At 49.3% G+C, this 16965-nt stretch overlaps 1 protein-coding gene across 2 annotated transcripts in view; it reads left to right on the top strand.

The window, feature by feature from the left end:
* HUWE1 (HECT, UBA and WWE domain containing E3 ubiquitin protein ligase 1) overlaps positions 1 to 16965 on the top strand; it is a 1800886-nt gene that overhangs the window by 912761 nt on the left and 871160 nt on the right. Inside the window, exons 46-47 of one of the 2 annotated variants that reach the window (XM_086940169.1) lie at positions 13277 to 13488; positions 13581 to 13787. In XM_086940169.1, the coding sequence (XP_086796295.1) occupies positions 13277 to 13488; positions 13581 to 13787 (419 nt within the window). The remainder of the gene's footprint in view (positions 1 to 13276; positions 13489 to 13580; positions 13788 to 16965) is intronic. The other variant, XM_086940170.1, reaches the window with a different exon arrangement.

The following is a 16965-nucleotide window of genomic DNA, read 5'->3' as shown; positions in this document are numbered from 1 at the left end:
CAGCTTTATATTCCTGAGAAATCAATGCAGTAACTAAAACGATTTTACGATTTCAGCTTAGACCCCAAAGTCATCTACAAAGTAATCAACTGTACTTATATGATGAAAACCCATTGAGCTCAATGCTTTAGTGTGTTTAGAATTGTGTTGCCTACTGCAATCCATGTACCTATTGTGTTCACAAACTTTATTGCCTCTTTGCAAAGTAATTACATGAGAGTTCTCATATCGAGAAGTATATTTTGATACCGGTTGGTTCTAAAAATAAAACCACTATATCTGTGCTGTGGATATAAAAACAATTGGCCTGTAGTTCATTCCTTGAGTGTGTGAAACCTTTTGCTGACTGAGTGTGTACAACAAATGCTTACACTGTCCTCGGGTACTGCCTTACTGCTCAACCAAGCTACCACTTTGGAGAGTAAGGTCACACCTGGCTTTAACCTCTGTTATACCTCTGGGGTTTGTGGACTCTATACAAACTGTACCACATTCTGGTCCAGTATATATAGAGCCACTTTCTCACACCGGGCCCAAGTCATCCTTGTGGCTCCAGACTGGGCACGAAGATACTGGTTTCCCGAGCTACTCAGCATGTCAGTCGATCCCCCGATTAGTCTGCCTCTTCAGGAGGACCACTGTCGCAGCAGCAGGGGTTGGTCCTCCACCCGAACCTGTCCAGTCTCCACCTACATGCTTGGAGATTGAGCGGCGACAGTTGAGGCCATTTGACTTGCCTCCTTGATTCTGTGATGTGATTCTGGCAGCCAGGTGTCCCTCCACAAAAACAGTATACGCCTGCAGGTGGAACAAATTTGTGGCATAGTGCACAGCAAACGCTGTGGATCCACTTTCCGCCCCCCTGTCAAAGGTTCTCCTCTTCCTTCTTTCTCTTGCCCAGCAGGGCTATGCTCGGGGCACTGTAGTAGAGTAGGGTCTGCAATCCTATGGTCACCCCCGATTTTTGCTTTTTGCTTCACTGGTTTAAGACTCTACCTGGCTGTGGGCCTGCTAATCAGACCCACAGCCTAGCTGTGCTCTCTCTAAATTGACAACCATGTGTAGGAGAGTAGGGTCTGCAATCCTATGATCACCCAGATTTTTTGCTTTTGTTTCACTGGTTTACGACTTTCTCTGGCTGTGGGCCTGCTAATCAGACCCACAGCCTAGCTGTTCTCTCACTAAATTACAACATCGGCAACAAGGCAAAAGACTGTGGAAGAGCAGATCATCCATCCATCCAGACCTCTCTACAGAAGATCAGTCTAAACTATATATTGACCCAAATACTGGGAAAGTGACTGTTTACAAGAGGAAGAAAAGACCAGCGCCTGCTGAAGACTTTTCTACTATTCCACTCAAGAGACTGTGCAACCTCTCCTATTCTCTTCGAGCCTATCTCTCCAGCTATGCCTACTACTTCATATGTGCCATACTCGCCTACACTCTCTGACTACAACCCAGATGTAGATCATGATACAGATGTTGGGTTTGGATATCCACAAAACCCTAATGTAGACCCCAATTCACAACCATTGGGGGAGGACCCAGACCCTGATGAGGCTCAACCCATTATAGACACACCTGCATACGCAGCTAAGCCATCACCTACAGAAGACACAGTGGCATTCAACTCATTAATAGATAGAGCAGCGCTCTACCATAATGTAGAAATGCATGCAGATCCTATAGAGGAAGATTTCTGTTTGATACTCTTAACACATCAGAAAAGAGTGTTAAAACACTTCCCATGTTAAAAGGGGTCTTAAAAGGGGTCCTAAAGCACGCAAATGACATATTCAAAGACACTGCTAGGGCACGTGTCATCAACCCTAGAATTGAGAAAGTATAGGGCTGCACCATTAGACCCTACTTATATCAGGGAACAAATGCCTCTGGACTCACTGGTGGTCTCCAACACACGTAAGCGTGCTAATTCTCAAACTACTGGAGAGGCTCCTCCTCCTGACAAGGAGTCAAAGATTTTAGAAGCATCAGGCAAGAGAGTAGCTGCTCAAGCAGCAAACTCATGGAGAATTGCCAATACTCAAGCCTTGTTGGCTAGATACGACAGAGCTCACTATGACAGCTTAGAAGCACTTCTCCAACACTTACCAGAGCCTTTCAAAGAGTAGGCCGATTAACTTGTACAGGAGGGAAAGTTCATTACCAATGCCTCTATTAAGTGTGCTATAGACACGGCAGACACAGCTGCCAGATCTATCAACACAAGCGTACTGCTTAGGTGACACGCATGGCTTCGCATATCTGGATTTAAGACTGAGGTCCAGAACACAATTTTTAACCAGCCAATCGATCCAGATTTTTTTTATTTGGTCCAGCAGTTGACTCCACTCTGGACAAAATGAAAAAGGACACCGACTGCAAAGTCAATGGGGGCTCTTCAGTCACAACACAGTGGCTCCTTTCGTCGCTCCAACTACAGAGGAGGAGCGCGAGGTAACACATCGCAGCAATCCTCCACATACAAAAGTAACACGCAATCCACATACAATAAAAACACAAATCGTGGTGGATACCGAGGAAATAATAACAAGGGCAGAAGTCGTGGAGGCAATGCCAATAGATCCTCCACTAACACCAAACAGTGACTTCTTGGCACTACCCCCAGACCATACAACACCAGTCGGGGGAAGACTACAACAGTTCCTACCAGTCTGGCTAAACATCACTACAGACAAGTGGGTCAGGCAAATTATCCAACATGGCTATTGCCTAGAACTCACATCCACACCACCCAACATACCACCTGTCTACCTTCCAATGTCAAAGGAACATATAACATTATTACAGCAAGAGGGCATCAGTATGCTGCAAAAGGGGGCCATAGAACCAGTCCCATTAAAACATCAAGGAACAGGAGTAAACTCACTATACTTCCTGTAAGAAATGGGGTTACCAAATCTCCAAAGGGGTAGCACGGAACCAAGCGGGCAGGCCAAACTTCGGAGGACATGTGAAGCACTCACGCAGTATCCACAGACACACCAGGCACACCACAAAAGAGGCAGGACACCAGTTTGAGTTGGAAAATTAGTAAGTAGTTTAGTATCTCCAACCTGCAAGGTAAAAATGCATCAACAGTGGTATCGCAACACGGCGCCAACTGGCACCGGAGCCAAGTGTATCAGGGGGGATTATTTACATGAGAAGTAAGGGCTGAGTCTGTAAGTCCGTGGCTGAAATAAAGAAGGTGATTAAACTAGTCCTTAACCGCATCATTGCTGCTGCTATTTCCCGTGCTGCAATTTTCAAAATCCCTTGTTATGTGACAAGGTCAACTCGTCAAACGCACAGCGCAGGTAACACCCATGACGAGTTGACCTTGTCACAAGCATCGAAGGGGTTAAACCTGGGGTCACTATGGCGGGGCCAACTCAGGCTCTCATCCTTGGCAGTAGACTGTAACTACAAAGTACAACATTAGCATCAGGATAACCCATGCCGAATAACTCCAACCCGACCCCTGTAAAGGAAGAACTTCATGGTATCGTATCACAGCACATATTAACAGACAGGAGCACCTGTAATAAATCAGCAAGGCTTGCTCATTAACATGGGGCATAACAAGGGCCAGGAATAAGACATCCGGCCAGCATAGGGGCTCACCAGACCCAAACCTGTAAGAAAAGGCACATTCACTTGCCCTGTGGGCACAAAAGCATACAATCACCCATCAGGTGTAAAACACAGTATACCTGGGCCTCAGTAACCTTCGCCACAGGGCACCCAATTATGGTCAGGGGGCGCAGTAACCTGGTGCCTGTCACCACCGCGACCCTTAGGACAACCCTCAGGGTAGGGGCAGTAGGCCTGACCTATGGGCGTCTTCTCAACAGCCTAACGCACGTGGATACCCACGATTAACGGGGACATTAATACTAGGCCATCAGCACACTGGGCGCTAAACCATCTGCCTAAACATCAACCCAGCATTAACATAAGACTTGGTCCTAACTCAGGGAGGTCATACAGGTAGCAGTCACATTAACTCTAGGCCCAAATCTCATTGAACCTGGGGGCATTTATGCATTTAACATGTGCCTGACTCTAGGCCTGTGAGCCTCAACATGGGGCAATCCCTCCCCGGGGCATAGACATGCAGATTGGCAAGCACACTGGGTAACTTGCGTTAGCATAGATCGCAGTCAACCGGGAACACAAGGAGATGTCCTGGGACTTCAGGCGGTCAGCAGTGACCTCGGTAACACACTTCACTGTAGGCAATCTGCATTTCCTTAACCAGGGATCACCATGTCGGTAAGCAGGGATAGCCCATTCCCTTCCCCTCTCCAGGGTTTAATTCTACCTATGAAAACAAACCCGGCCTCCAATTCTCGCAGTGGAGGGGGGTTGCCCAGCCTAGGGTTCTCCTGTGTACTTCCCCGATCAGCATGGCCAATCCCAGTGTCCAAAAGAAAAAAAAGGGGGGGCGGGGCGAGCACCGATCCTGTGCCCCGCTGCCTTCTCCCCCACCCCACGCAGACTACTTGTGGCCCCACTCACCGGCAGTCCAGAGGATGTCTCTTCGAGTACCGGCACTCTTCCTGCTTGATCTGGGCCCCTCCTCTCTCACGGGGACCCGGGGCCTCTAGAGTGGCTGCTCCGGACTCATGGGAACACAGTCAGGCAGGGCAGTCTTGCGGCCGGCCTGGGCGTTCGGGGCTCTCTTCAGCTCAGGAGAGCCCTGCCAGCAGCAGCGCTTCACCAGGGCTTCTGAGGCAAAGACAGGGCCGGCACCGATCCCGCGCCTCGCTGCCCCCTCCTCCCGACAGCCGGGCTCCCTCTTCACCCGGGCCTCTATCTGGGACAGCTTCCCGCTCCTTCGTGGAAGGCGGCGGCTCCTTCCTCACCACGGAGCTCCTCCGGTCCGGCGGCGCTTCGCCTGTGGCGGCGGGGCTGGCACAGATAGTGTGCCCCGGCCCGCCTCTTCAGTCAGCCCCTCACTCCGGGGCACAGACAGGCGGGGTGGGCTCCCGCTCCGGTCGCTCTCTTCGGGGCTCCCCCTCGACCACGGGGGCCCCGCACCGGCGCTTCACCTGGGTCCCCCTCCCTCACGGGGACCCAGGGCTTCAAATCTGCTCTTCCGTCTCTGGCTGCCGGGCCGGCGGCCAATCACTGCGCGGCCTTTCCGGGCACGGCCGCGCGGGCCAATCCGTGCGTGGCGTTTGCGGGGGCGGGACGATGACGCGGCCGGGTGCCACAGTCACGTGATGGGGACCGGACGGCTTCAGGGCCTAGCTGGCCCTTACCTCACACCGGCGGCCCTCTCCTGGCACCAGGGGCCATCGCGACGATGCCCACAGCAGTGGGGGGTGTCCCTCCAAGGCGGCGGTGAGATCGGCGGCACAAGGGGTAGGCTCCCTTTTTAATTAATTATTTATATGGCGGACAGGGCGCCAACACGAGGGTAGGCTCCTTGAGCTAGATTCCCCTCACAGTTCCTTCAGGCCACACAGCGCTACTCTCCTCAGCAAACGGCGCTATTCACAGCGCACCGCTCTTCCCTCTGCCCACAGCTCTCAGCTCCTAGCTCCTTTCTCAGGCCACGCAGCGGAGCAGGAATTTAACACTTCTCCAGTGCTTCCACATTATAGCGCTTCACAGGCTGCAACAGTCTTTGGCCTCACAGCGCTTCGGCGCCATGCAGCAGTTCATGCTAGAGAGCCGTCCACAGTCCCTCGGGGGCACAATCCTCCCCGGGCAGCTCCTCATGACCCAGCACTTCCAAAGGGGCCACAGCTTCACAAGAGGGGGGTAGAAGCCCCACTCCTCACCTCTTGGGCGCTTCTTCCACGCAGCGCTGGCGCAGTTCACGGTCCCCACAGTGTCAGGGACCTGGGTAGGGGCCCTTCTTTGTCAGGGGCCCGGGGGACAGCAGAGGGGGGGGGGCTTTAGGGGTGCAGGGCCCAGCTCACAGGCCCCTGTGGCCGTAACACCTCGCAGCAGGTCCCCTCTTTCCTGTCCCAGCTCTGTCTGACTCTCTGGTGGCACATCCCCCTTACTTATACCCTCCTCCCAGGCAGTGCCAGAACCTTCTAGAATGTTGGCAAAGCTGGCCTAAACTGGCTCAAGGGGAGGGGTTGAGCACCCTGGGTGCCAGGCTTTCCCTCCAAAAGCTATGGGTGGCTGGGTTATAATATCTAGACCGCTGACCTATGGCAGTCCAGTGGCAAAACCCATGGCCATGGCATCCATTTTAAACACAGAACATTTTAGTCAGGTGCATTTCTAAAATGGGGGGAAATTTAGAAGTGCTCACACCATTACATAACATTACATTTTAACACAGGGCAACTCCTACCACACACGGCCTATACCAGTTTATTGCCATGGGGGAGACATCCTAGACAAGGGGGTCAAAAGCGAAAAATTTCGGGGGGGAAAGGCCAAGTCCAACACTTCCTCATTCCCAAAAAGGACGGGTCTCTCAGACCAATATTGGACCTCAGGCCCCTCAACCAGTACATTTTATCAGAGCATTTTCACATGCTCACTCTGCAACAAGTCTTACCACTGCTGCGGCAGGGAAACTTCCTAGCAACTCTAGACCTCAAAGACGCATACTTTCATATACCAATACACCCTGCTCACAGAAAGTATCTCAGGTTTACAATTCAAGGACAACACCACCAGTTCAAAGTCCTACCATTCGGTGTAACAGCTCCACAGGTGTTCACAAAATGCCTAGCAACAGTGGCGGCGCATCTCAGGAGAAAACACATTCATGTGTACACATATCTGGACGATTGGCTAATAAAAGCGCCATCGGCCCAACAATGTGCCAGTAGAACGTCAAAGACCATTCATCTTCTGCACAGTCTAGGTTTCTCGCTGAACTACCCAAAGTCACACCTACAACCCTCCAAAGTACAACAGTACCTGGGAGCTACAGTAGATACACTAGCAACAAAGGCCTATCCAAACATAGCACGGATCAACGGAATGCAAACGTTAATCCGAAGGTTCAAACCACAACACTCATTGCCAGCTCGAGTGTTTATGCAACTAATAGGCATGATGGCCTTGTGCATATTCATAGTCCCTCATGCCAGGCTACATATGCGTCTGCTACAAGAATGCCTAGCAAGGCAGTGGAACTAGGCTCATGGGCAATTAAAAGACCTAGTGTTGGTTACCAGTCGGGCATACAACTCTCTGCATTGATGGAATCCACAAAACCTTTGCAAAGGACGACTGTTCCAGGAGCCTGTCCCACAAAGTGTTGACGGCGGACGCATCCCTGCTAGGCTGGGGAGCCCATGTCTTGCATTACACAGTCCAGGGTCTATGGACTGTACAACAGAAGATGCACATCAACCTACTAGAGTTGATGGCGGTCTTTCTGGCACTAAAAGCATTCAAAAAACACTTATGCAACAAGACTGTGTTGATACGGACGGACAACATGGCAGCTATGTATTATATTCAAAAACAATGAGGAACACTTTCCCCACAACTATCGCATCTAGCTCAGTGTGTGTGGAAATGGGCCATTCAAAAGAACATGTTTCTCATGGCAGAACACCTCCCAGGCAAGAGCAATCAAATAGCCGACCTGCTCAGCAGGCACAGTCAACAGATGCACGAATGGGAGATTCACCCCAATGTGATCCAACCATTCTTCCGGCAGTAGGGACAACCGGAGATAATCGGTTTGCCACAAGCAAAAACTCAAAATGCCAGTACTTTGCTGCCAGGTTCCCACATCTGCAGTCGCAGGGCAATGCGATATGGATAAACTGGTCAGGCAAATTTGCGTACGCTTTTCCCCCAGCTCCATTAATACCGCTAGTGGCACGCAAAATGCGCCAACATTCACTGACACTAATCCTAGTTGCTCCCACATGGGCGAAGCAACCATGGTACACAACCTTCCTAGAACTGTCAGTGGTGCCTCATGAAAGACTGCGACTCACACCCAATCTTCTAACTCGGAGCCATGGAGAAATCCAACACTCAGATCCGCAACAGATGAACCTGGTGATCTGGCTCCTGAATTCATAGAGTTTGGATACCTGAACTTGCCTCCAGACTGCATGAATATTATCACGGAGGCAAGAAAACCCACTACCAGGGCATGTTATGCAGCAAAGTGGAAACGTTTAGTCATTTACTGCAGTTACGATATAAACCCGTTAGATGCTTCTACACAGAACATCATTTGCTATCTCTTGCACCTACAACGTTGCAATTTAGCCTACTCATCCATCAGGATACATTTAGCTGCGTTAGCAGCATATCTCCAAAACAGGCAACACCTTTCGCTGTTTAGAGTGCCAGCAATTAAAGCATTCATGGAGGGACTTAAACGAGTAATTCCCCCAAAGCACCCACCTTCACCAGTCTGGAATCTAAACATTGTTTTAACCAGACTTATGGGACCACCTTTTGAACCACTACACTCATGCGAACTACAATTTCTTACTTGGAAGGTGGCTTTCCTTATTGCCATTACTTCACTTAGAAAAGTTAGTGAGCTGCAAGCCCTAACTATTCAAGAACCATTCATTCAAGTACATGCAAATAGAGTAGTTCTCAGAACAAACCCTAAATTCATGCCAAAAGTGGTATCCCATTTTCATATAAAATAAATCAAACAATAGACCTGCCAGTGTTCTTTCAAAATCCAAAGACAGTTGCTGAAAGGGCCTTGCATACTCTAGATGTCAAAAGAGCTCTGCTATACCATATACATAGAACTAAGGCATTTCGAAATACAGTTGTTTGTTGCTTTCTCACCACAACACAAAGGCAACCCTATTTCAAAATCTGGTATAGCCAGATAGATCGTTAAGTGCATTCAGATATGTTATTTAAAGGCAAAACGCACCTTAACAGTTCCCCCTAGGGCGCATTCTACACACAAACTAGGGGCATCCATGGCTTTCTTAGGAAATATTCCTTTACATGAAATTTGTAGAGCAGCCACATGGTCAACCATACATGCATTTACCAAACACTACTGTGTAGATGTACATTCCAAACAGCAAGCTGCTGTAGGACAGGCTGTTCTCAAAACTCTTTTTCAGACTGCTGCATCTGGCACGGGCAACCACCGCTAAGGGAGATACTGCTATACATTCTATGCACAGATATTAATTCAGCAGCCCACATGTCTCGAACGGAATATGCTACTTACCAGTATGAATCTGTTCTTGGCATGTAGGGCATGTAGGGCTGCTGACTTTCATATCGCCCACCCACCTCCCCGGTGCCTGTCGCAGCTGTAGCATTCACTCTTTGCAAGGATATCTCTTACTGTACTATACTCCATCTCTGCCACAATGGCGAAAAACAATCTGAGGATAGAGAGGATGCCCATGCGTACTGTAGTCCAGGGAAGGAGTCACCTATCTCGTGATACTTCGAAGACTCTTCCAGGACAACAATGTGCAATCATCCGGACCCAACACTAGGCGGCGATCTATGCACAGATATGAATGTCAGCAGCCCTACATGCCAAGAACAGATGCATACTGGTAAGTAGCATATTCCTTTCTATTCACTGTCCATCGAGCATGTCTATCCCCCTTCAGATCATCTAAAATCCTTAAAGGGTCTCAAGTCAACTGTAAAAAGTGTGGATTCGTAAAAGCCTCGGACTTGCACATGTTTAACGACTGCTTCTCCATCGGCGTATTTTGGGAAGCAATACGGATAACCATGGAGAGTATCCTGAGAGTACTAATCCAAATGTACCTGACTTTAATAATTTTTGGCCTTAATAGCCACATTGTAGGACCAGCCAGATCGCTTTTATTTTATTCGGTCTTAATGGCAAGAAGACAAATCTGTAAATAGTGGGTGACCCCTCCTAAACATTCGGATTGGCCGATTTCTTTATATGAAACATCTAAGATGGATTTGGCTAGAGCTTGGACGTCGGTTGCAGTGGTGTCTTTTGGCATCTAGTTTCTTTACCACCTCCAGTTGTGGTCGGCCCTTCAGGTTTAAGCTGCAGGTGTTTGCTTGAGGGAGGTTGGGGATCACCAGATCCCATGTCATTGTCGTTAGGGAGACCTTTCTGTGGTTTTGGGCCACTCGAACTCTGCCGTGGGCGTCAGGTGTTGAGTTGTGCAGAATTGCGGAGCCGTCTGGATCTGGATTCCTTGGATAAGTCTTGGTTTGAGCAAATCTGGAGCTCACTGGAGGCATTCTGTTAGATGATTGCAGGCAGGTCCTCTGGGCGTTGCTGGCTGCTGGACTCGCTTGAGTTCTCGCTGTAGGCGAGTTGAAGTCGGGAAAGGATGTTTGGGCTGGGGACAAAGCAGTAGGTGCCCTCTGTCTTCTGTGTCAGCACGGCCCTTATGTCCTTCTTTTTTTCTTTAATCTGAGGAGACCAGATTCAGTGTCGCCCCTAAATAATGAATTTGGTGTCTTTAAATGTTTGTGCAGGTCGGGATCAATGAGTCCCTTCCTTTTAGGTGGGTACACCCTCCATCATGCCACCCTCTAGTGGGAGGGGGCATGAGCCTATCTCTAATTGGCTGGGTCCCCTCATTTTCAATATGGAGGGACTGATGTGTGCTCCACCTCGCCTTCCCTACCTGAGGGGTGAGGTTGGCAAAGGTGGTCACACCTCTCCTCCTAGCTTTGTTTCCCAGCTGAGTCTCCTGCCCAAAGTGGGGGGCAGCTCCGGTGGGAGCCAGTTGCTAGGGCAGAAACAGGCAGGAACAGCGTCCAAAGGTGGCAGGCCTTTGAAGCTTTCCCTTCGTGGACCCAGTCCCTCCTGGGGAGGAGGCATTACACCTCTGCCCAGGATGGGCTTGGTTTCTGGACCCAAGAGAGCAGAGGTTCTCTACCCAGGGGTTCATAAACCTGTCTCGTGGTGGCAAATGACGGGCAGCTATTGGGAACCACACCAGGGGGTTGGTCGTTTTTCAGGGGTATCTCGAAGATGCCCTCTCAGTACTTTGTACATTAAATGCTACACTGGCATCAGTGTGGGTTTAATGTGCTGAGAAGTTTGCTACCAAACTTCTCAGTTTTCAGTATAGCCGTTGTGGTGCTGTGGAGTTCGTAATGTCTAACTCCCAGCACCATATACTCTCTAAGGAAGCACTGCACTTATACTATCTAAGAATGGACTTAGACCCTGTAGGGGTACAGGGCTCATGCCACTGTACCCTCACCTGGGGGCAAGTGCACCCAGCTAGAGGGGCGACTTACCTAGGCCTCGGGCAGTGAATTGCAGGCATGGCACACAGGGAGGTGTGCCATTTTGACTCTTCACTTTTCTCAGCAGTGTAACATGCAACCTGCAGTGGAATTTTGTGGGTGTTAAGGTACAGGGCCTCTAAGGGTGACACAATAGCTGCTACAGCCCTAAGAGACCTTCCCTGGTCACAGGGCCCTTGGTACCCATGTTTCCTTTTAGAAGGGGCTTACCTGTGGCCAGAGATGTGCCAATTGTGGTTACAAAGGTCTAGTTTTGGGAAAGAACACAAGTCCCGGGAACCTGATTGGCAGGGACCCAGGGCATTTCTAGGCAGGTTGCATCAGATGTCTGGCAAAAAGTGGGTGGTAACCATGCAAAAAAGGAACTTTCCTACACAATGTACCACCGGTGGTATGTACTAGATACATACAGGGGGTTCTAAAGTCCTTTCAGTTGGTTTAACAATTGAACATGTACCTTGTTGTAGGGGAATTTCACTATTCCTGGTGCCTGGTTAGCAGGGGCCCAGTGCACTTTCAGTCGAAAAGCATCACACACACACTGCCTGTGCAGGCTGAGTGTCCTGGTGCAGAACTAAACAGAGTCGACATAGCACCCATCCCTGAGTGCCATGCCCACAAACTTACTGCCCTGGCATACATCAGCCACCCCTCTAGCTGGGTAACCTATGTCAGTGGTGTAGGCACAGGTGCATGAGCCCTGTACCCCTACTGTACCCTGTGCCATTCCTGGGCACTGTAAGTGCAGTGATGCCATTAAGAGTATATGGTGCTGGGAGGTTGTCATTACGAACTCCACAGCACCATAATGGCTACACTGAAGGCTGACAAGTTTGATGTCTAACCTCTCAGCACATTAAACTCACACTGATGCCAGTGTGGGATTTAATGTAAAATGCACTACAGAGGACATCTTAGAGATGCCCCCTGAAACCTAACCTACAATCCACGGCTTGTTTGAGAGGCTGCCTAGGCTGCCACACAGCAGACATGTTGCTGGACCCCTGGGGGGAGAGCTCCCGCTGTCCTGGGCCTGCAACAATGCACATCCTGGGCGAGGTGCTAGGTCTCCTCCCCCAGGATGGGCAGGGGAAGCTTCAAAGGCATACCGTCTTTGTGAGCTTCTCCAGACCACTTGCTGTTCTCAGCAACTGGCCCCCACCAGTTCTGACCCCCACTCTGGCGGGAAGATTGATGGGAAACGCTACGTCAGACAGGGGCGTGTGCCAGCCTGTGCCAATTCCACCCCTCAGGTGGGAGAGGCAAGGTGAAGCACGACCCCGGGCTGCGGCCATCTTGAAGATGGGGAGCCCTGACCAATCCCAGCTAGGCTCCTGCCCCCTCCCACAGGAGAGGAGCAGGCTAAGGGGTGTACCCACCCCAGGACAGAGACCCATTGGTCCCTGCCCTTTCCCTACCTGTAACGCCCCTAAATTTAGTTTTTAGGGGCACCCTGAACTTATTTCCACAGATCCATATTCCGAAACAAGAAAGGACAAGGAACAAGACCTGCTGTGCAGCTGCTAAAAAGAGGAAAACTACTGATTTGGCCCCAGTTCGGGCTGGACTGTTCCCATAAGGCACAGGGTCAAGGCTGATTTGCATGTGGCCATGTCTGAACTGGGGTGGTGTGGAGTGCAAAACAACGATGGATTTAGGCCCAGATCTCTGTACTGGGGTGAATGTATGACATCTGTTCTGCATTCTGCCCATCAACTGTTGTTTTTCCAGTATATATGGAGCCACTTTCTCACAACTTTCAGTGTGAAAAACGCAGAGCTCAACAGCGCTACCTACCGGTGGGGGGGGGGGGGGTTGCTTAAAAATTTCCTAACCCCAGTCTGACTCTTGGGGATAATTCTAAGGTAAGGAATCTGCAGCTAGATAGTTTCTACCAGATAAGGCGTTACTGAAAGTAAGTAACTTGCTCTTGAAATTCTTCTTTGAATTATGGTTTTGATAATGGAGTTTGTTGTCCAGGAATGTGTTGGCTCATTTTACTGTAGGATTGCAATCTGTAGTGCCGCTGTCATGCTTTTGGGTTAGATTAATGCTTTGAATCTGTTTGACGCAGGACTGCAGTGTGCTGGCTTTTGTCTTGGACCACCTTCTTCCACATATCCAGAATGCTGAAGATAAAGATACTCCAGCCTTGGCAAGACTCTTTCTGGCCAGTTTAGCTGCAGCTGGCAGTGGTACAGATGCACAGGTGGCACTGGTGAACGAAGTGAAGGGTGCCCTGGGTAGAGCACTAGCTATGACTGAGAGTACGGAAAAACATGCCAGGTAAAGCTCAGCAGATAGTGTTGAATGTCAGTTAGTAACCCGAAGTCCACTCCCTCATTCTCATGGTAATCCTTTGTGCTTCCTCCGAGCAGGCTACAAGCAGTGATGTGTATCATTAGTACCATCATGGAGTCTTGCCCATCCACGTCTGGCTTCTACAGCACTGCAACTACCAAGACACAGCACAACGGCATGAATAACATTATCCGACTCTTCCTGAAGAAAGGATTGGTCAGCGACCTGGCCAGAGTACCGCACAGCCTCGACTTGTCCAGGTATGGCCAGGTCTGTTCTCCAAGGTGGGCTTCTGCCTTTCTTTTCTTTGTTATATGTGACAGTATAGACTTAAATTAACAATACAGCAAGCACAACAATGACCCTATGCAGTCTTAGCTTGTTTATGCCTCTTAAGTTTCTGTTTTCAATTTCTTCAACTTTCTGCAGTACAGTTTTACAGACTTTAACCTGACGCCGCACAACTAATCCTGAGGTTACTTAAATGTGTGAGTAAATCTGATTGAGATGTGTAGCTGCAGATTTCATACCTTTGAATTTTCCCCAGGTGTCAGACTGTGTCAGAAGTTTTCATGAGCAGTGACCATGTGCATACAGGAGGTCAGAAACATGTCTGTGATGGCAGGCTGGTAGGATACCAGTCGGCTTCATGCTATAGGACTAGTAGGTTTTCAGGGGGCACCTCTGAGGTGCCCTCGGGTTGCATGTGACAGTAATTCTGATACTGGCATCAGTATAGATTTGAGATGAGATATTTGATACCAAACACCATTATTTTTAGTGCAGCCGTTATGTAGCTGGGTAACTCTTAAGGACTAGTGCATACCTTTAACATGGCTGCCTGAACATTTGCAATGCCCCAGTAATGGTACTGTACATCACAAGGGCATATCTGCTCATGGAGATATGCCTACACATGTATCACAGTGCACCCTGCCTTAGGGCTCTAAAGCCTATGGTAGGGGTGGCTTGAATATGATATGTGGTGTACATCTGAAGGAGACAATTAGTTATAGATTCCTTACCTTAGAATTACCCCCAGGGGTCAGACTGCATCCTGCAATTTTCTTGTCAGCAGTACCCCTGTGCATCGAAAGGTGGCATCAATCGACTCCATGTTTCTCGTTGGCGTCGTGGTTGCCGGGATGACGTCGCGGTAGCTACTTAGACGCCACCCTTGCGCGCTGGCGTCAATTCTTTCTTTTTCCATGCCAGCCAGCGCAGATCTGGGGAGAGTGGTACCTCAGTCACTTTTTGACAGACTTTTTTTCAGCGACTTTTGTCGACATCGTTTTGAGCCCTCGACTCCTGGTGCTTGTAGGGATGCCCGGTTTCAAAGCTTGCGGTTTCTGCTGACTGTGCCTGTTTTCCCTGGAACCCAACCACGACTTCAAGTTGTGATCCGACTGCCGGATTATGAATCCGAATTCTTTGCTGGAGCCCTCCTGTAGGAAGCTGTGTAAGAAACTAGCTCTATATATACTACACCAAAATGAGGTAAAGTGTTTATAGAGTCCAAGGGTCCCCAGAGGTAGGCAGAGGTTAAAGTTAGATAGAACCTTACGCTCTAATCGTGGTAGCTTGGCCGAGCAGTAAGGCAGTATTAGAGGACAGTGTTAAGCTTGTGACGTACGCACTCAGTCAGCAAATTAATTGACATACTCAAGAACTGAACTCTAGGCCAAGTGTTTTTGTATAAAATATATACTGTTCATTTCTAGAACCAAACAAGCCTGGTACACGTAAGCATTAAATACTTTCAGTAATAAGTTACTGGACATAGAACAGTTTGAAAATGCAATAGGAATTGTACTTTGATTTACAGGGGAGCAGTAGTATGAAACACTTAGCAAATACAGTACATCTGAATGAATAGGCTTTTTCAATAAATTGCAGTTAAGTTATTTTTGTTACTCTTTCTAACTATGTGATGGATGCCTAGATTCAGCACTGGGACATTTCCTGTAAGCAGGTGTGTAGGAGAGTAGGGTCTGCAATCCTATGGTTACCCCCGATTTTTGCTTTTCGCTTCACTGGTTTACGACTTTCCCTGGCTGTGGGCCTGCTAATCAGACCCACAGCCTAGCTGTTCTCTCTCTAAATTGACAAGCATGTACCTAAGGTGCATTTACTGATTGGTACTGGGCCACCTTATCAGTCCCTGTACAGCATACCTTAGGTATCCAGGGCATAGGTGTACTTCTGTACTGTGTGAACTATCGACCTACCTATTTGACTTTGTTCCCTCATGTACCCGTCTATGTAAAGCGCTCTGATATCTGCAAAGATCTTGTTCGCGCTATATAAAACTCTGAAAATAAATAAAATAAATAAATAAATAATACCCAGGGCCTACCAGGGGCTGAAGCATGTATTATGCCACCCCTGGCTGGCCGCCCAAATCTGACACAACTGGCTGCACGACAGCTAGGGCAAGGTGGTGTAATCACCCTTTGCTTTAGATATAGTATCTCTATATCTAACCCTAAAATGGACACATACATTCCTATCAATCACTCCTATGGCAAGCCTTAACAATCCTGAAGGCAGAGTGCTTGGAATTATGTGAGATGGTGCTCTGGCATGAGCTGAGCCCGTTTGCAGCTTGCGGAACCAAGTCCTAATAGCTGTTCCATGATAACGTGTACCATATACTCTTAAGTGCATTATAATCCTCGCGGTTATTTGCTAACTTTGGTATCGCATTATCAAAACATGTCGAGTAAGGTGTCATACAAATTGGAATACTAACCCCTCGCCAATTCTGGAGACGGGGTTAGCATTCCACCCTTCTAGAGGGACACGACATGGATGTAACTGTGAACCCCGGTTAAAGTTAACTCGAGCCTCAGCATCACAAAATGGATGCTGCCACCACAGACACCAGTCTGACCTCCTGCTGCTGGGAGTCCTTCCAGCGAGGGAGGCTTGGACAAAGGGTTTCCTGCCTTGGGAGGTGCTAGCACCACCCCAGACAGGGTTTTGTGTATCCTAGGTAGGACAGGGCTGAAAGGAATGAGACCTGCCTGGGGCACACAAGGTGTCCCTGTGCATATGCCGGTCCAAACCAGTTCCTGGGGCACTCCAGCCCCAGAGCTGGCGCAGGACCGGACAAAGGAAAGGGGGTGTAACTACCCCCCTTCCTGGTCCCACCCAGAGGAGGGACCTAGTCGTAGTGCAGCCCCCTTTAGCTGAATAAAGGTAGGAGCCGAACCCATTCCAAATCAGATTAATCTTGACAACTTCCACGAAGAACTCTTGACCTTCGACCTCCTGAATCCAGAAGACTGAAGAATGTCCCCTATGGTCAGGGAGTGACCATCCTGCTTCGCATGCACCATCAAGCTCCTGTGCGGTTTGCTGCAGAGTCCTTCCATCCCGGAATCCGACGACCCAGCTCGACAAGACCCGGACCTCCAGACCTCTCTGACCTCTACCCACATCCACAGCACAGCTGGGACC

This window comes from Lissotriton vulgaris, chromosome 10, assembly GCF_964263255.1.
Source record: "Lissotriton vulgaris chromosome 10, aLisVul1.2, whole genome shotgun sequence".
Taxonomy (NCBI): Eukaryota; Metazoa; Chordata; class Amphibia; order Caudata; family Salamandridae; genus Lissotriton; species Lissotriton vulgaris.
The sequence above is the reverse complement of the archived record's forward strand: the minus strand, read 5'-3'. Positions and strand labels throughout refer to the sequence as shown.